At 35.9% G+C, this 21,691-nt stretch overlaps 1 protein-coding gene across 6 annotated transcripts in view; it reads right to left on the bottom strand.

The window, feature by feature from the left end:
- The window catches only part of SGCG (sarcoglycan gamma), a 103,129-nt gene that overhangs the window by 25,345 nt on the left and 56,093 nt on the right, over nt 1–21,691 (bottom strand). For all 6 annotated transcript variants that reach the window (XM_079298843.1, XM_079298845.1, XM_079298844.1 and 3 more), the window contains 2 exons: nt 13,239–13,340; nt 9,605–9,692 (listed from right to left, as the gene is read on the bottom strand). In XM_079298843.1, coding sequence (XP_079154969.1) covers nt 9,605–9,692; nt 13,239–13,340 — 190 coding nt within the window. The remainder of the gene's footprint in view (nt 1–9,604; nt 9,693–13,238; nt 13,341–21,691) is intronic.

Genomic DNA, 21,691 nt, shown 5'->3' on the forward strand with positions numbered 1-21,691 from the left:
TCATAAATTCACTAAAACATCCTGTTCTACAGTATTGGCTTGGTAAGTAGATCAAAATCAAACCCTTAATATTCCCTCTTCTAACAATCTGATCCATTAGAATTCACACCACATCAAGCCTGAATATCTATTACACAGAGTTGTCATCATAAATCTATATTCAAAATTAAAATTACAGAGAATGGCCATAGTAGTTAAGTCTCCTTTTCAGCAATCTTTAATAAACGTATTTCACAGACCATCCACAGGACCGAGAGGCACTGAACTGCTTCCTTCCCATTAAGAACCTGTTTTCCCATGTCTGCTCCCATAAATGTGAAATATATTCCAGGCAGTAATTCTCAAAAGAAATAGGATTTTTTTTTTTTTTTAATATGACATTAAAGGAGCTGTTGATGTTAGATGTTAGATGTTAGATGTTATGTTATGTTAGATGACAGAGGATCAGGACTGCTATGAAATACATGGAGATATTTCACAAAATCTGGTTGGCAGCTGGTATGAGGGAAGCACCATGAGGCTCTGTACAAATTGCTTACTGCTTCACTCAGCAGATGCAAAGCATTGATTTTAATTGCCCACTAAACACAGAGAGTTAGAGAAGCCATAATGTCCTAAACTAGGGCAATGATTTTAAGGCATAGAACCCAGTACTGATTCTACCTGAAAATGGTCAGGATAGAGGGCTGAGCTCTGCATTATGTTATGCTCTGCTGCACATGTGCACCCAAGCACAGCTTTATGGAGACAAATTTGGCTCTTCTCTAAAGCTATTCTGAAGCCCACGACTTTATTTCTGAGAAGTATGTTGCTAAAAGTGAGATCAGAAAATATCTTCATGGTGTGAAAAGCCTTAAGTATTTAAAAAAAAAAATTACAGCAAAAGAAACAGTTCTGGGTAAGTGAGGCAGGGATGGATCCCTGTCAATGGTTTCCTAGAGAATGTTAGTTAAGGTTTTATTTAAGGTCCCTTCCAATCCGAGCCATTTTATGGTCCAGTGATTGATTGTCCCTGTTTGTGCCCAGCAATAATAATTAAACTGGCCATTTATGTAGTGTAGCTAGATCCTTGTGTATTCAAACAAATCAAAGGCCTGAGTAAAATGGATGCTATCAACTTTACTGGTGCTGCTGGGGCTGGTCCCTCATCCTTCCCATTCATCCAACCTCATGATTTTTAAAACTAGCTTAATTAAGGAAAAACTCTGCAGGTACTGTGAGAGCACTCACTGAACATTTTATACATTCCAGACACTTGACTCTCTTTGAAACTCCAACTCATGGCCTTGCCCATGCTGGATTTGCACTCAGACTGTTTGATCCTGGACCCTGCACAACTGAATATATCCTTAACAAGAATCTTTAGGTCCAAAATTTTCTTAATACAAGTGTCCCACTAATGTGAGACAAGGATTGTCCTACAGATAATCTTTGTTAGCAGAGAATGGTATGGATAATAAGTGATGTATTTTAAATCTTAAGAGGAAATGCTAGGGTAAACAAAATCCAAACATATGTTTTACTCATGCTAGAGATGAGACATCTCAGGGTTTCAGAAAGATATAATAGGCTTTTACATAAATGGGAATAATTTTATGCAATGAAAAGTAACCATTAATTTCTCTTAATGGTATTCCACTATAGACATAAACTAGATATACTGCAATAACACTAATTGTAATCCCAGTGAGATTAATTTTCAGCTCACAAACAGCAGCCAAACTCAGCATCTGAAAGTGTAATTTCCTAATGCCTGAATGTGTTTTGTTTACCATCCTAGTATATTAACTACATGTAAGTCAACTAATACTGAATAATCACATTTGCTGATAAAATCCTATGATTAAAAATCAACCTGACTGAATGTGGGTTCCAGAAAGTATTTGTTTTCTGCTTACTGTCACACGGATTTCCAGGTCAATGGGTTATTCTTGCTGATAAGGCTGATTATTGCCCATTGTTTCTGTGTGTTTCCTCCTTTAATGTGCAGCCCTGAGGCAGACCTCATAATTGATCTTCACATCACATACCTCTCGACACTGAGGATGTGCTTTAAATGACGAACTTTTTTATCCAAAAAGAAACTGACACACTGCTAAACAGTCTATATTTTCATTTGTCCTCCTCACTCTTTACTTCCCTGGAGATTTTCCAGGGAAGGAAGCTCTTTTGTTTAGGGACTCCATTTCAGTTGAAAAGCATTTTAATAAACTGCCTTCCACTGCTATACAAGGTTTGAATTCCGGGCCAACACAAATATAGATGTACCAGACAGCAAAGGATCTTCTGTCAAAACCAGGGCCTGCCATAAAATAAATATCCACAAATGCTTAATGCCAATGAAATTTGAGGAGCCTGAAATTTGAAGAATCTGCCTATAAGTTACCAGCAGGATGACTCTTCAAATAGTTAGTTCTGCCAAATATGAAGTATTTTTAGTGTGTCTTTAGATCTTTGAGAAGTAAAGGCTTTCCAATACTGGATTTACTTCTATCATTAAGTAATTTCATATCTTTTTTTTCTTAGTCTCTTTTCTTATCTGCCATTTCCAATTAACCTATGGCTGTCAGCTACTCTGTATGCTTTGCTCTTCTCCTTCCACCTAGAATCATTGAAGAATTGGGTATAAACCAAAATCCTGACTGCTCTTTGGTATTCCTACGCCATTTCCTTTTTTAGTTAATTTTTATTGAACTAAAGCACCTTACTTAAAATAACATCTCATTAAAGGTGTTTTAAAAATGTAATACTCCTACAGATTTAGTTCTCATTCCATGAATGATAGAATACAATAAAGTCCTTACTTCCAGGTATGATATTTCATTAGAACAAAGGCATTATTACAAAAAATATACAGCACATTACATATACACATTTTATGTCCATATCATACATCTCTATAACTTTGAACAACTCTAATATATTAATAGAACACTTGCTGCTCCTGCTTCCTCTTTTTCTCTCAGTTCTCCTTTATGTAATGGATGAAACAATTATGTCCTCTCAGATCAAAGTAAGAGGGCCTTACTGTCACCACTGTTTATGCTTTGTTGTTATCTGTGATTGAAAGCAGGTCTAGAGATCTCAAAAAATTGGTCACCTTTTCTCACATGCTTAATGAATCAAAATTTTATTGCAAAATGAAGAACAGGAAAAGCTGATACACACAGTTCTCAGAGAGATAAGGTGAAAAGGAAAATACTAAAGGAGATGAGTCATGGTAATTTGAAACCTTGTATGCAGAGAGGATAGCTGATCTGAGTCTCTCATTCCTAAGCAAGTACTTCAACTACTTTATCATCTGTACAATGGATATTCTTCTTCCTCTTTTCCCCTTTTTTAAAAAAAACAGAAAGCCATGAGTACACTTTCATAAGGTCAACTCCTGCACTGTATTTCAGCAGTATTCTAAGCTTACCTTCTGGATGTGGGCAGAGGACAGTGTGAGAGGATCAGCTGAACAGATGGGGCATGATTCAGTTCACAGCATCACTGTCTAGTATCATAATACATTCTTTTGTGCTCTCTGCCCAGCCTTCAGCTTATTTCAAATGTCCTAGAGTATCCAGGATGTCTATATCAGACCAGAAAGTCTGACATGGGGTCTGTAAGCAATGTGTGCCTTTCCAGCATGTCAGCTGAAGGCAGGGCAAGAAGGAATCACAGAGGAATGCAAGCCAGAGGTCACCTCTGTATGTCCCACCTCCTAACCACATCAGGACCAACTTGGTTGGAAGTTAGATGAAGGTGCTCAGGGTCTTGTCCAGGTGAAATTTTAATACCGCTGAGGAAGGGGATTTAGCAGCCTTCCTGAGCAATCTGTTCCTGCAGTTAACCATTCTAACAGTGGTAATTCTCCCCTGACCCTTCTATCCAGTTACATTTTGCCTCTCTGCAACCCATGACCATTGCCTTTTGCCCTCTTGCTGTGCAGCCTGAGTCTGGTATGGATTGGACAGTGGGAAATGGCCACAGCCAAGGGAGGTTCAGGTTTGATAATAGGAAAAATTTCTCCACTAAAAGAGTGGTTAAACCTTGGAACAGATTACCCAGGGAAGTGGGTCCAAAAGTCAAAAAATGAGTAGATGAGTCAAAAAATGGGTAGGTGTGGCACTTTGTGATACACTAAAGTTGTCATTCATATAGAGGCTGGATTTGATCTTGGAGGTCTTTTTCAATTTTAATGATTTTGCGATTTATTTTGTCTCTAGGCCTCCCAGTATTAGGCACAAGTTGGAAGCTCTTCCTTAAGCTTTCTTTTCTGGCAGGTTAAACAAACACAACCTCTATGGACTCTTATATGTCATGTGCTTCCACTCCCTGGCTATCTGTGCAGCTCCCTGTGGGCACATCCTCCTCTGGCTCCAGGGCTCCACAGTATTCCAGCCACAGCCTCCCAGGAGAGGGATGATGCAGCCCAGTGTGCTCTTAGTGCTCACTGCCACAAGGCTACACTGCAGGCACATGTTCAGGCTGTCCATCAGGACTGGGGGTGTCTTCTGCAGACCTGCTGCACAAAGAGAGGGGTGTGGCTCCTTTTCTGGGCAGTAGCAGCCATCAGGGTTCAAAACCACTGTTGCATGTGCAGTGACTAGGATTTTAGATATACTCAATTATCCAAATTTTATCTTAAATTATAGTCTCAGTAAATTTCTGCTACTTTAAGCTAGCCTTTGCAAATTCATCTAGTATTAACCAGTGCTAAAAATTCAATTATTTTTTAGTCCTCACCTTTGGCAGTAACTATTACCTTCTAATTACCACCCAATTATTTATGTTAATGATTACTGAAACCAATACATTGGGATTGCAAGTTTAATGGAACAAAGCTGAGAAGGTTGTAAAATCTTAAATAATTCCCCATTTTTCACTAATTTAATTACTTCCTCCCATTGGAATAAAGAGACAAAGAAGCTACTTAGATAAGTAATTGCTCTCTGATGACAGACAGGTATCCCCCAAATGGTTATTTTCCAAACAAAAAATGGTTTCCCAAATATTAGTGGTAATTTTTCAGAGCCAAACTCTGTAGACCTATCTCCTCTTCTGCACTCAGTGCGAAGAAAAGTGACAGTGTAGGATTCAGATGAAATTTCCCCTTAATGTGATGCTGTCATATTTAACAAGTCGGCAATGCACGTTATCACAGAATCATAGAATGGTCTGGGTTGGAAGGGACTTCAAAGAATGCGTAGTTTCAACCCCCTGAAATGGGAAGGGGCACCTTCCACTTGATCAGGCTTCTCAAAGCTCCATCCAAGCCTGGTCTTGAACACTTCCAGGGATGGGGCAGCTACAGTTTCTCTGTGTACATTGTTCCAGTGCCCCTCCACCCTCACAGTAACTATCTGATTAACTCATAGAGGATGTCTTAATTCTGGCTTAAGTCAGCCTGTCTGACTGTGAACATCATCATGTATTTATTCATAAAGATTATTATATTTTGGGATAGGGTGTGCATATCTTGCTATGGTAAGCACCTTACTCTACATGGTGCATAGACCATCAATGGTATTTTTGTTCAGAAGATACTTATCATTTGAGTCTATAGATTAAACTGCACTTTGATTTGCTTAGCTAGCTCTCATTTAAATATATGCTGAATATTTATCACTGTTTTCTGCTTTTTGTTTTAAGGCTTTTCAACATGATACACATTTAAACAAACAACGGTCTCACAAAATACTAAATGCATTTGCATTTAATGAATATTAGAAAGTATGTGCATTTAATGTATATTCTCTTAAAAAAGCAGAATTGGTTAAAACATCTGTAGGATGTTTTAGCAGCCACCTGTCATTCTCTAAATCTTATACATCTAACCAATTTTTACTTTAAAATAAACTAGCATGTATGTATTGATATGTTCAGATTCACTGATAGCTTAAATTTTTATACTTGAGGAAGTAAACATTCCTACTTTAATCTCTTAGGAATATATAGTGTAAATTCATAATCATAGGAAGACTAAACCACCTCAAAAATACTTCCGTGAATTTTCAGATTTATCTTTCTATTAATTGCTCCTATGGTGTATCTTCCTTTCTATAGCCCAGCTGGGCAGCAATTAAAGTTATGCAAATAATCATCTTCTTGCAGGCAAAGATGTTCAAGAAATACATTCTGCCTTTTATCTTAAAGATAAGAAGGAATTTATTTGGACAAGAATGGGGTTTTTAATGAAAGACTTCTGGGAAAAAATAAAGAAGGAAAAGCTAAATGATTTTACAATGTCATTAAGTTTATGAAACTGGCTTCAGGGTCTTCCTGTGAAAACAAGATCAAACTCTTCTTAGAGTCATCATGCATTTTTAGCACTGTTTTCTTCTTCCTATGGCTCTTATGAAGAAATACCATCATTTGAAAATGAAAAATCGAAATGCTGATAAGAAAACCGTACATGATGTGACTTTGGAAAGCAGTAGTTTTCCAAATGGCAATTATTAGTGCTAAAGCAATGTATGAGGTATTGACACTCATCCCTTTCCTCAGAATGTTGTTCCAGTCTGAAAACAGAGATAGCACAAATACTCTCATTGTAACAGCTGTTCAGATTAATGTTACAGACATGAAAATAGTCTCAAAGCAGAATTTTGACTGTAATTCTGTTTTCACACTGCATAAGCCATTTTGACTTTCACCATATTCCCATGATTTCTGAGTGAAGCTGATTTCATGCTTAACAATGCAGAACAGCTTCATAATCCAACTATCTAAATAAATTCCTACAAGCTTTATACACTTTAAACTGAACCCCTGACCTGAAGCTACTGATGTTACTATTCCTTGGTGTAAAAAATTGAACTAGGTCAAGGATCAGCAATCCATTGTACTGGAATCTGTTCTCACAGGCCTTTCATGACTTTGGGAACATCTTTTTTTCTTTTAAAGTTTTAATTTTTTAAAAAAATTCTTGTCCTGAAAAAGACATACTACAAGGAGAATTTAGGGTCTTCTGTAGGCTGAAGCCTCCTTACATGGTCCTTGAAAGACAGATATCTTAAAAATCTGGTCCTACTTTTCAGCAGTGACAGCTGAAAACCTGCTGCTCTTTGCTGACTTATTATTATCCATGACTGGAACACAACTGGAAAAACTGACTGTATAATTTTCATCTGCTGATAACCCGTGCTTAGAAGCCTATGTTTACTTATGTAAAACATCATTTACTGTTTGATATCAATGTTGCTTTCACTGATTTGGTAATTGACTATATAGTCCCTATGTTTCTTTTATACATAATACATTTATTACCCCTCATTATTGAAAAAGTTTGACAAGTTTTTTGCACTAAGTTGATTTATTATTCATCAGGATATAAAGCAAAAGTTCTGCACTGTTTTTTTATTCTAGGATTGAATACAGCTTTGAAGTGGTTAAGAACAAGAATCTTGGAGATCATAATTAGCAGCTTTCTTGGATTACCAAAGAAAGTTCCAGATATTTCAGTTTTGAAAGTTGATAAGCAAGCTGTGACAATGACATCAGAATCTTATTCATTATTTGAAGGAGAGGAGCTATTCTAATGAAAATATTTACCATCTGTTCTGTACACATTGTTGCCTTGCCTATAAACAACTCTCAACAACTTTCTGAATTCCCTAAGACTATCAGCCCTGTACATTCCCAGAACACTGCTTTGCTTAGATTCCTTCCTTGCTGTCTGTTGGCCAACATTCTTTCAAGTCCCATTTCTCCTACAAATATTAACAATGCAATTATTTCCCTTAAATAAAGCTCTTATATCCTTTTATGCCTTGTTGTTTTGTTCTTCTTTGTTTATTTGTAAAAAGTAATTAAAACAAAATGAGTATTTTTGTCATCCAGGGGCCACGGAAGTAAAAACTGTAAAGAATGTAATTGCTTGGGGTTTTTTAAATTATGATCCCTATTGTTTCTAAAGTATTATTTTCCTGGCAAACAGTTTTTAAAGTATTTGCATTTAGTAAGATTTCTGAAAACAGGGTGATTATGGGCCACAGCACAAAACTCAATATCTACAGCACTTTGTTTTAAAAAACAATGTCCACACAACTCCTCCAAGGGGTATTTCATACAGATGAACTGAGGGGCATGTAGAAGCTTTAAAGTCAGAGTGATCATGTTGGAAGTTGCTCACATTTTATGTCTTTTTAGTATATCTGTGATTCATGAGGGAATGTATAATGTGTGCCTGTTATCTTCACAAGGGGAATTTCACAGAAACTCAAGTAAAGGTTTATTTCACATCTCTCTTGTGAATTACTTCTGTTGAAGACTGGGTATTTAAATCATTCTTAGTTACTTATTAAATTCTTTTAACAGATCATTTGAATCACAACTCCCATGAGTTAAAAGGTATTTTTGTTATAATCTTGTGAGAGATGCTATATTATACTGTCATCTCTGGAACAATTCCAAGCTTATCTATATGACTCCTACACAATTGCAACTAGTCCTATTTATAAGATTACTATTGAGTTTTGAAACATAATTCCAGCAAGTTGGCAATTGTGGAAGGTATTAACTGTTAGCAAAAGCTTGTGGAATATAAAGTAAACATGCCACACACCTATTTATCACACTCCTTATTACAAATATTTAGGAGTATTTTCTTAAGACAAGTAATTCAGATCTTTATGATTGACTGAATTAAAATAAAGGGAATTTGAAAGAATTTAAAGGCTGACTTGTGATTAAGTGTATAATTATACATTTTTAAGGGGAAAAACAGGTTCCTTTATATATTTTAATTTTTTATCCTTTTTTTGGAAAACAGTGAAGCTTGCAAAACATTCTATGTATTGAAATGGTAATTCTTCAAACAGTAGTTGTCACAGAAGTTACACAGTCTGAACAGCATGGAAAAGTTGCTCATCAATGCTCTGCTGGGTCCCTATTTAGTAAACTACTTCAACATACCAGGTTAGGCTACAGTTAAATGGGGAGGAATTTATGCTTTGCTGCCTGAGACCTTGTAAAAAATGAGTTAATAAATTGTTACATTTTTCTCCAATGTCAAATAAAGGTTGAAAAATAGTAACAAAGCTAAGAAAACATCTGTCATAGCTCACACATATTGTTGTCATTCTTGCCATAAAAATATGATTTAAAGAGTAACGTCTGCTTATTTTTCCTGCCAAAATCTCTCACTTACATCTGTCTAGATCTATTGATTTCACTTAGTAAACCAATGTATTTTATGTTACCACAGATTGAAAAAGATATGTCTGAGTTTTGAACATGAATTTTTTTAGGATGTCTAAATGTATTAGTTTCTAGAATACTAGGAAATAAAGAGAGACTCTAGCTATGTTTTCTTGCTGCATTTTCTCAGAAATTGATTTGCAACTACCAATAGATATTTACACAAGAGATCTTAGAGAGACCTTTCTTGCATAACTCTGCAATAAAGAAGTGCTTCAAATATTTAAAGGATTAATGCTTAACTGAGAAATTGAAAACACACTGCTGCTTTTCACTGAGTGCAAGGTGCATTATTTGAATATGACCATAATAGTAATAAATAATCACGTGTTTAGTGCTTTATATTCTCAAATCTCTATACAAAAATTCACTGCAATGTTTCCAAAGCAGTGGACAAGGAATAATCAGTCAGACTTACCCACATTTAATCTGCCTGTGACTTCCCCGTTTGAATTGCGAGCATTCACAGTCACATTGTGAGTAGACTGGAGAAGCAGTGATGAGTCCTGAAATATGGAGAAAGAAAAAAAGTATGTTGGAGAACAGTTAGAATTCTGAACAATTTTCAAAATTTAGTCTGCTGTTGGTATCAACTCAGTCACTGAAAGGTCCCTGCAGCTACAAAACTATCCACAGATCTCATCAAATAATGTGGGCAGATATTTCTGATTACTACATCAGATTTAAAGTAAGAAAAATAATTAAAGGGAATACATCAGGTGAACAAAATCTCTGTTACTGGACCAATGAACATGGCTGCTAAGATTTTATCTTTTGGAAAAAATGCTTTAGTACTAGATTTACTACCTTCCAGTACATAACTGAGACTCCTAGAAGACAGCCATTTAATTGAGTGTGAGCACTCCACTTTGAGAATTAACTTGGTGAGAAACATGCATGTGCATTCTGCTTCTTCAATAGTCCATGCAGTCTCTAGGCTGTGGCCCAATTCTGGCACCTGGCATTGACTGCAGGCAAGGATGCTGCCACAGTGAGTGATGGAGAGAGGGGCAGGCTGACTAGATCAGTGCTGACTTTAACAGATGACAGTACAGGTGATTTTCAGGGCAATCATAGTGGCCACTGTCTTTACCTGACATTAAGTATTGGGAAATTATCTGAGGACACAAAATCCTACTCACTCATTTGGATCAGTAAACTGTGAATACACTGGTAGACTTCAAGAAAAGAAGAGCAAGTTTTCTGCAGTACAGGTGCTTTCATACTAAAGCATACTCTGTTCTAAAGGACAAGAACTCGGTAAGTGAGAGAAGTGCCTATGCAGATCTCAGTTGCCAAAGTATCAGGGAATACATGATATGAAGAGGGTATCAGCCAGCTGCCTGATTGAGACCTCAGTGGAGATACCCATTCCTAAATAAACAAGTTTCTAACCACTGGAATACTGTTAAAAGATCAGCCTCTTCCACAGCAATGGTTTCCAGTTATTTTTCTGACTCACCAGAGACCACGCAGTATCTTGAAGGGCTAAACCCTGAAAATAACCCCAAGGCATGTTCTCATCTCAATTTAATGCTTAGAGCATAAGACAACCTGAGAGTTTGAAACAATTTTTACATGATGAATTTTACTACAAACACTTATTTAGTAACAGAACCACAAACCTGATTAAAAAGTATTATAATAGAAGCAACACACAATTTGGACTCAAACTTACACATTTTTTTAAAAGGAAACAAAAGGTATCTTACAAGTAGATAGAAAGACTCTCTCAAAAGAAGTCATTAAATGAGCAAAATAAAGTAATCTCACTTTTAAAATTATATCAGGAAAACATGAAAGCTCACAGGATTAACACAAATAATGAAAAGTCTTAGGAAAAAAGTAATCCATGTGTTAGAATGAATAGTGATGGTAATAAGTTAGTATGAAGTGAAAAAGGAAGGTCAACAAAGATTGGGGATTGGGTAAATATAGTACATTTAAGCAAATCTGCTAAAAACCCCACAAATCTGAGCATCCTTATTGACATTTGATTGCCACTGGTTGATTAAAAAAAAAAAATTGATTTGTGATATCAAATGAAAGTGTGAATAAACTGTACCCTAGCCCTGCTGCTGCCACATATGTGGTTTTGACTAATTCAAATCTAGCCACATATTTAAAAGTGCTTGTATTTTATCTATCCATGAAGATGCCTTAGCAAAGGTGCAATGGTCTTTCCCACAGCTCTGCTCTGGACTCATAATGAAGGCATAAACTTGTAATAGGCTCCAGAGACAATGCACAGCAAGTAGATTTTCTGCTACATATTTTCTTAGCACTTTGGAGACCTCATTAGGTGAGAAAATCTGTTAGGAGACTGCAAGGAGAAAACTATTAAGGCCAGGGAGAAAGCTGCTTTGGAAGCTGAGGGGGGCCTGGTTCTCCAAGATAAACTTAGAAAAAGAAAGCTTAAAAAATAAGTAACGTTATGAGAATAAATACATAAATGCCAACTCAGGAGACCAAGCTGCAGGCAATTAAGCCTTTAGAGAGTTCAAATATTTAAAAAAGCAAGGATACAAACAAAAAACTGATGAATTGTCAGTAGGCAGAGAGAAGCAGTAGCCTGAAGGCTCTAATTAATGAATGCTACTAATGACCATGATGGGTCATTGGACAACTAAGTTTATATTAGATGCTGCCACACCTCTTTTTCCTATATTGTATTAAATGTACCAAGAGCTGAAAGGAATATTAAGAAAGCACAAATGGTAGCTTAACACTGCATAATGATCTTTGGGACTAGAGGGAGTTCTTAAACATTAGCTGCGCTGGTCTTAAAAAGTTACATATCTTATTGGATAAACAACCTCAAGGGAAATTCACCAAAGCCCATAAATAGTTTTCTCACTGCCTGTGAGGCAGAAAAGAATACAACATAAGAAGCTAAATGGAAATACAGATATAGCAATGGAGTTTCACTGTCTTAATTAAGAGCTGTTCCTGGAACTGGAAATACTTGTTGCAAAAAGAGAGAAAAAGAAAAGCTCAAGAAAAGTAAAATATGCTGCCGTTGCTTAAATTTTAGTAATCAAGCATGTTAACAACCTCATTCTGATAGATTTATGTACATTTTCTCTTGGCATAGCAATATAAACACTAACTTTTTACCTAGGTTCAGAAAAATCTCATGGCTGGCTATTTCATCCCATGAAAGAGCAATATTTGGCTTTTACTGTCACTGAATTCAATGAAATGTCCCATTGGTTGATGATAATTTTTAGAAAACATAGAACTTTATTTTGTGAGACATTGGACTATGGATAATAGTTCAGAAAAGTATTTCTTTTACTAGCCAAAAGCAGACATTTCTCTACAAAAAAATCACTGGAACAAGTTTCAGAGTCCTCATGAATAAACTCCAGATCATATTCATGCTTCTTTTTTCTAAACCCACAACTTCCATACTTTTCCCATTCTTGGTGACATTTTAAAGTTAATCATTTTGATAAATATTTGACCAAGTATGGTATTCCTTTTTTACCTCACTAGTAATAACAACAAAAAACTTTTCTATCTAGGTAAATTAGATTAAATAATAAGTCTTGCCATTTATACTTGTAAATTTTATGTACATAAATATACAAACATACCAGACATTTCATGGCATTGCCTTTGAAGTGAAAAAAATTGTATGTTTTAGAGAAATCAAAACTTTCCATTGGGATCCACTGATTTTAGAGATGATGAAAGTATTGTATAGTGGTTGAATAAACAAAACAAACATTTTCCTAGGGAAGCCTACATTAAAAAATAATCTCAGTAAAAATAATAAAAAACCTTTCTACACACTTCTCAAGTTTTAGCATGACTTACATAAGATAAAAATTATAATTCCTGTTTGAGCTGCTTATCACATGCCTAAGAGATAAATTCTGACAAAGCTTCATAACACTGACCTTGTAAAGTGTGCAGAATCTTTGTGTATACAGACATACATGTGTGTATATATATATATATATATTTAATGACAGAAATAATGGAAAGTTCAATTATTCAGAAGTGCATTTATTCTGTTTAGCATTATTGCAAGATCACCCACTCACCACTCTTGAATGGATTTCTTTGGCATAAAGAGGGAACAGGAATTCAGATTCCCCTTCCAGTCTGAGGCCTTCTTTTGTAACACGCAGGTGTCCCATTCCAGTCTGAGGAGAAGATGGGAGAATTATGCAAAATTTACTATTGTTGCTGTATTTAATTTGTGTTCTTTTCATGAATTAAACACTTTCAGAGCTGCCTGCCTCGAGTCTACTGATAAATATACAAATAGGAATGCATTTAAAACTTTGAGAATTCCTTATTTCTTTCCAGGAGTAATATTCTCAGAGAAATTGCAGGTTTCATGAAGTTATTAAACTTGGTGTTTGGTTTTTTTATGGTGGGGGGGGAGGGTGTGGAGTGGAAATACAGTTTTATAGTCATTAAACGAAAAAGAAGTGCATTTGTATTGGCTGTGCTAAAACAGATTTTGTACTTGCCTTCTAAAAATGTAATGAACAATAAACTTTTACATATGAGTACTCACATAAAAAACCTTCCATTAACATCTCAGGGTTCATTCTATCAATAATGTAAGCCTACAAAACAGGCAAAGAGGGATTTTTATTTGCTTTTATTTTCAGCAATTTCTTCTTTTTAATTAAGTTTTAATTCATTGATTTAGATTTCTTCTCCTTAGGTCAAGGCTCTATATCTCATTATCATGTACCTTTTTCTCTATGACCTGCTTCTCAGTTTTCTCATCCTTTCTTCATCATTCCCTCCTTCTTTCAGCCGAATTATTCTTTCCAGCTGATAATTCCTTTCTTTCTTTTCACTTCCTTTCATCATTATCATAGAATTGATAATGTGAGAAATGAGTGAGGAATTACTTCAGTAAGTACATCTGAGGGTTTGCAGGCTTCAGTTGCAAGGTACTGCACAGGTATTTAGCTAATTTGTAAAGGATTCACCCCTTTCTCTGACATAAAGAGTGACAGAAAACTTGCCTCCAAAAAAAATGCAAAAAAAAACAAGCAAAAAAAGCAGCCTTACAGCCTGGCCACATGGAAATATTTCAAGACAACTGCTGCAAACTACAAGAAGCAGATGGAATGGCTAAATAAAAAACAATAAACCCAGTAAAGTATTTCCACTCCAAACAGTTTTTAGGTAGTTCTCTATATAAGCAGAATTGATACAAAACAGGCCACCAATTATACATCAATAAATTGTTCATCTAATGAATTATGCTTGCCACTGCTAAAAGTTATAATCAAAGAGATGGTAATTGCTTTCAAATATATGTTCTGACTAATCAGATTATACATGTATATATGTTATGCTAAGTAACATATCAAACCAGCCTTCCATGAGAAATCATAGCTATTTTTCTAGCAGGCCCAAAACGAGACAGAGAAACAAGTTTTGTTTAAACTCCATAAGGTGGGAAATGTTCATTCACTCCACTGGAGAGTACAACCATGATTCTTCCTCAGCTAGATTTGCTTCAGAAAGAAGCTTTTAGAACAGCTATTTATGGAACCTGTTTTTCAGGGTCAAATATTTTACTGTTTTGAAATATATAATGTAGTGACTTCTCAGTGAAAACAGATATGGTTTCCAAATGCTAGACCTTTACAAAGCTTCTAAGAAGTACCCAGTATATACTGATACATCCCATAAGACAAAACTGAAATAATACCTAAGATGAGCTTTTATAATGACAGTCCCTAGCCAGCACTGATTAATTTTGAAATATGGTTTTCTAGTGAAGACTATGGACAGTTTTTTCTCACCTGCAACACTCCAACATTATCAAGACACACAGGTTTTAATAAAAATACTTTTGAAAAGTCTGATGTGAAATATCAGGACAGTCTAAAGAAATACCAACAAGTATCTCCTCTTTTTTAAATCAAATGTAGGGTCTGATAATTGGCTTAAGCTCATACCTTTTCCCATCAGGTGAAAGTAGTTTATATTAGCTATCAGGTTTAAACAGAGATTGCATATTTTTATGGAATATAAATAAATACATAAATAGTATATTATAGAATAAGTACAAAAATGATATTGACAAATCTGAAATTTAAGAAGGCAGAGGAAGAAGTAGCAATTAATTCTTGCTCTGAAGCAGACTGGGGAAAATTAACAAACTCCTGGGTGGCAATCTCTGTCGTGCCTTTGTCAGGAAGAAATTTTTAGTAGAGAGAAAAAAAAAAGTTGATGTGGAAAAAAAGTAATCAATTTACTCAGCACACTCTTTCTAAAGGATTCAGGTTTCCTAGCAATGATTATTTGGAAAATGCTATATAGACAAAGAAATATCTTTGACATAAAGAATGTCACATCACAAAAGTCAGCACTTTCAACTTATCGAAAAATTTCTATTTTTTCAGTAAATCCAGTTATATCCCTCAGGATTACTTTGTCTAAGTATGTCCTCCAGTACACCATATTTTCTTCATAAGATATTTAATTTAAGCATTGACACAAAGCTCACATTCTCACATATTTGCCTAACAGCCTCATTATCCATTCTCATTGACCACTTGGAAAGGGTAAACCCAGGGAAATTTAGATTTGGGTTATGTGCACAAATGACTCTCTGTGAGGACTAACAAACTTTGTAACATGCATGCAATCATACAATAAAAATGTGAATTTTATATAATGACCCTTACTTCTATTACCCTTGTGACTACAAACAATGACTATGATCTTAGTACCACAATATATGAGCATCTTAAGATTGTAAAAGTACTGAGTTATGCAGTACAGTGAGACAGGGGAATTCTATTATGCCCCTTTTAAAACTGGCAAATTGAAGTTACATGGAATATAAAAGAGAGGGATTTGGAATAAACAACCACCCCCATGCACTGAGATCCAATGCTAAGTTCCATGAAAAGGCATAATAGTTACACATAATGTTCTCTCTACAACCACTCTGCTTCTTTCATTACCAATTGCTGTTTACTGAGTATTGCAGCTTCCTCAGTGATGAACAAACTTGATGCTTTCTGTTTCATGGATTTGATTCTGTTCCTATTCAAATAACTGAATAAAAATATTTCTACTGAATTGAGAAAAGGGACTTGATACCAGTTAGATGTGGACTTTGATCAGTTGTACAACAAGCTATTGCTTAGGATGGGGAAACAAAAGTGCTTCATTAAACACAGGAGATGTCTGGCAAGTCAGGATTCTGGTTATCCTGATGCTGGTGACTGTCACTGGTTGAGTTTGCTGGCCCTGAGCTGTAGCACACTGTCGCACATACAGATGCAGCTGAGACTCACATTTTGTAATTACTCAAAGCCCTCAGTGAGGCAGGGAGGCAGATGTACAGCAGGGGAGGAGGAAATGGCATCTCTGTAGACAGCAAACAGGTTTTATTGCCACAAGGAGTTGACTAGCGTGGAAACTGCTGACAGCTGCCAAACTGACGCACCAAAGATGCAACTTAGCATTAGTGTTCACAAAGGTGTGACCAGTTTTCATTTCAGAACTGCTTGACTTACTCTAACTGCAGCAACAGGATGTCTTCAACTACAGTAGAAGCATTCTTTCCTAATTTGAAAAATGCTCCCAAGCAGGTAAGTGCTTGGAGAAACAGAGACAAAACCTTCTACCAAAAAAATTCAATCTGTGAGTCCTCGTAAAAGCTCATCAAAAGATTCCTTGATTGAGAAGTTCTATTCTAAAAGACATTTGACATCTAGCTTTTCAATGAATTATCTACATAGGGATACTCCAAAACAGCTGAAATGAGTAGCCACCACTGCAGAATCCTAAGGTAAGACACATTGTGTTGTGGAACATCTGGATGGGAGGACTGTCTTGGATGTGCTACCATTCTCTTAGACTCTAAACACAGACTCCAGACCACTAGGGGTATAAAACAAGCAGGTGCTGCTCTAGGGCTCTTGCACTCACAGTGAGTTGCTCTCTGGTAGCTGAGCCTCATGCTGCCCATGGCATATGGAAGCAAAAGAGCATCAGGTGATTTATCTGGGATTTACCTCCCAGGAATATGACAATGCAGGTCTGCTGCTGTAGGCATGCAGCCCTTAGAAATAAGCATGAGGCATGGGGAACAATCATTCAGTTTAAAAAAGAGTATTTCTAGCCACCTAAATTCAATCAATAACTATAGCTTTATTTTCCTACCAACACTGAAACTGATACACATTGGCTCACTGTATTTGGTCAATCAGATGTCATATCATATCACAGCACATCACCACTGTTTCTGCACCTTCTCAGTATTAGACTCAAATGCAGTCCTCAGACTCCTTTGAATAAGAGAAATAGAACTTCTGCTCTGTGCATCAGCTAATAGCTGCAAGGGAAGATGTGTATTTTCTCCTTTTGGAGAGATCAAATATTGGAAAGACAGGCTGACCCATGTGTTAGCATGTTTACACCAAAAAAATTCTCAAAGTTGATTCCAACATAAGTTTTAACACAAATTCAGTTCAAATCAAGTAGCTTCCATCTCAGGAGTTAAAAGCATGTCTGATTTGCAGTATTTGCTCCCTGAATATTCAACTTTTTCATATATTAAAACGTCCACACATGCTGTAGTGGCTGAATGAAACCATTAATGGTATTAACTTCAGAGTGGAAAGAATGCAGCACTTCCACTCAGTTAAATCCTTTTCTTTCTTGTAGGATCCTTACACCCTCCTTCTAGGCCAGATCAGAGAAAGACCTTGGCAAGTTCAGACCAAGACATCACTTGTTGTGCCCCAAAGCTCGTTCAATTAATGGATTTATAGATCCAGCTTGCACTGCAGCACTTCTTGCAGCAATTACTATTTAGAGAACTTGCTTTGCAAACAAGAGTGTACTGTTTCATTGAGATAATAGGACTGTGGGTAGAGATTGTTAAAGAGCAATCAGCAAAACAGGATTGGTAATGAATCTGATGAAACTCTCTGTTTGACTTACAATATCAATTCTGGAGCTAAGTACGTGCTTGGTATGATAACATTACTGAAGCCTCATCTCATTTTCAGTTGCAAGGACTCTGTTTGCTGGGCTCAGGCAGAGGGTATCTGACTCATCTGCTAGATGACAGTGGAGTCATCTCAGCCAAAGACATTGGTCAAATCAGAGCCTTTGGCAACAGCAAGCACTCCTGGTATAGAAGTTAGTCACACCTGGCTTAGGGCTGGATATAAACCAAAACACCATTTGCACATAAGACTGAAAATTGGGTAGATATTATTTTGAGATTTAGAAAAGTAGATGGCCACTTTGACTTCAACAGATTTGTAAGAAAACAGCTATGAATTACACAAATTATCAAACCCCTGATTATTTTTATGACATTTCTTTCATAAAACAGGTTTCATATTTAAGATGCATACTTTCAAGATATTTTCAGTTTCTCTTTTCTTTGTCCTGATATACAGAGTAAGAAACTTCTTTACTTAAATAATTAATTAAAACAGGTGTTACTCAGGAGAAAAGAATATCTTCTCAAAAGAGATTCAGTTTTAGCTTCATTTCCTTGTTCAGCCAGGACCAAGTTCTGTCTGGTTCTGTACTGCACAGATATTAAAAAATGCCATTATATCTGGCATTGTAACTCCTGTGTTAGAAAAAACAGACTGGGAAGAAATAGACTGCTACTCCCACTGCTACATGTACTTCTTCAGGAACTAGGTTTTTCTAAGTAGGGTTTTTAATTTTGTTATATTAACATAATTAATTGTCATTTGCAATTTAGCTAAAGAAATGGAATTAATTATTTTCTTTTGATTTGTAAAGGTTGTCAAAAGGGTTTTCTTAAATCCAATTCTTAAATTCGCATGTGCACTCTAATCTCACTGTACTCTGATTTTTTGTAATTCTTTATTAATATTATAGATTAATAATATTAATAATATTATTAATATTATAGATTATTACAACAGTCCACTTAAAACAAATGTTCCTCCACACCATTTTACATACACATGATTTAATTAATAATATATTCAGAATAATTCAGAATAATCAAATGCTTAAAAAAAATATTTAAATGAAAATATGTATCACTACTGAAAAGTCCTTCTTTGGCAACAGCTTTCTGCAGTAAGTATTTCAATATCTTTCTATTCAATTATTACTCTGCATAAAATATTTAAATATTTGCCTGATAGAGACAATGGGAATGACTGTAGCCTGATTGGAGGCAAATTGTATTTAACCTAATAGCAAAGTTGCAAAATACTGCTATTTTGGATTATTCACAATATAAACTATGGAATGTTTATGTTCTGACATGAAAACTTGGATGAGAATTTGAAAATTCAATAATTTATTAAATTTGAGTATTAAGGCAATGCGATATTCTCAAAATGGCAACTAATTTCATGGAGCACCCACTGTTAATCACAAAATGCATGGAAAGCCTGCACAACTTCATTAATGGATGTCTTTAGTGAAGGAGAACTTGCTGTAAGTGCTCTTTTCTGTACATTTTCATCGCTGTCTGCTCTGGTTTTAGCTGTTTCAAATGACTGAGCATCTCCAATTTAATAAAGCATGCTATTACACAGTCTATTAAGCCTCACTGTCAGAAAGTGTTAACTGATTTTCTGTTAAAATTTTCCTTTCTTAATTCATTACATTCCAAGTTTCATATCTCTATATTTCCTTAAGTAAGTCCCTCCATCTTCAGTGCCTGAGTTTATCAAGTGCTTAAATAGCTGTTTACACAACTATTTTATTACAAAATCAGTTTTTAAATTTCAAAATACATATTGTATTTATAGATTTAGAGCAGAACCATTATTAGCCAGCTAATATGTATATATAGCACAATTATATATAATTTGCTTTCCAACATATCTTATTAAATGAACTACCAAGAAATTACTATTGCCTTACAGAAAACTTTAAATAATAAGTTTGTATTACTTTTTAATAAGAACCCCAGAAGTTTAGAAGGGACCTATATCTGTGCTAAAAGTTTCCAGGAATGGCTACATGGGAAGAGTACACCCTTATTAAAAGTAGGCCAAAAGAAGAAAACACCCGTCAATGACATCTAGAAAACTTTGTATGTTTTTGTACAACTGCGGCAATTTCCCTGTTTATCTCACTGCCAGAAATTTATGTGAATAACAGAGAAAGTAAAAGCCCACAATCTATCCTAAATGTGCAGAAATCCTCCTGGTTCTCATGGCCTTTGTCTCCATGTCCAGCTGACATGTGCAGGGACAAGAGGAGGCTAAACATTTGTCCTGTTCTTGGGAAGAACCACGTTTAGGATATGCATTGTTGGACTGGACATTGGACACTCCCTCCACAGACCAAGTTATTCCCTGTCATGATCAGGTGACCTGCAGGTTTTTCCAAGGCTTACTATTAGGACTTGACTTTCCTCTTGTTAGACTCAAACCCAAGTAAGGTTTGATATGGATGGAAGGAGATCTTGAGATTGAGTGCAGATATGAATTATGTTTGACTAACAGTACATCTAAAACCATAAAGACCAGTCTACTTTTCTTACACTGTGCTTAAAATTTTTGTCAGAGGAAACTCCACAATGAAGAGAGGGAACTAGTTATCCTGGTGAACACTGTAGCTGCATTACTATCTGTCCTTACCAAAATGAAATACAGTGCAATTTCTCTTCTTATTCCAGGAGACCATAATAGCTGGGGAATCCACTAAAATCCATGGAAAACATGGATTTCTCCATCAGAAGCTAAAAAAAATTAGAAATTATCTTTGGCATACAACTGTTCCTAGTGTTATGGCAATGTGGCAGAAACGAAATAATACAACAACTGAATTAATGAGGAGTTTCTGAAAATTATTCTCTAAATCAGGAATGGCAATCACCTGATCAGGTACATTTTTCACACCTCAGTTTTAGCATGACAGTTCTGGACTAGAGGTAGTGTGACCTCCAGCCAGGGTCTTGGAAGTATTGAATGGTACCCTCCAACTGGTATCATCTGCTAATTTAGTAAGCAAGGATTCTGTCACCTCCTCCAAGCCATTGATTTAGTTTTTGAAAAGGACAAGACCAGGACAAGTCAACTGCAATGCTTATTTCTGCCCTCCATGCAGACCACAACACATTAGCATCTACCTTCTGAGCCTGACTACCCAGGCAGTTTACTTTTTATACTTCCCTGCTTGCCCACTCCTGTAATACTGGCTGTAATATCCAGGCTGTAATATCCAATATAATTTACAGGTACAGGATTATTGTGGGAGAGGGTCAGAAGCCTTGCTGAAGTCAAGATAAATGACATTTTGTGTCCTCCCATCATCTATAATTCCAGACATTTTATCATAAAATGGCAATAAGACTTGTCAGGCATCATTCACCCTTGGTAAATAAACCCATGGCCCCCCTTTTTTAAAGACAAGTGCAACACTTGCATTTCCCCAGTTACCAAGGATGCCCCCAGTCTCTAAAGCCTTTCAAACATTGCAGAGGGTGACTCTGCAAGAGAATCAATTCTCTCTGCACCAATGCATGCACACCATCTTTTTGCCATTT

This window comes from Erithacus rubecula (genome assembly GCF_903797595.1).
Source record: "Erithacus rubecula genome assembly, chromosome: 1".
NCBI classification, from domain to species: domain Eukaryota; kingdom Metazoa; phylum Chordata; class Aves; order Passeriformes; family Muscicapidae; genus Erithacus; species Erithacus rubecula.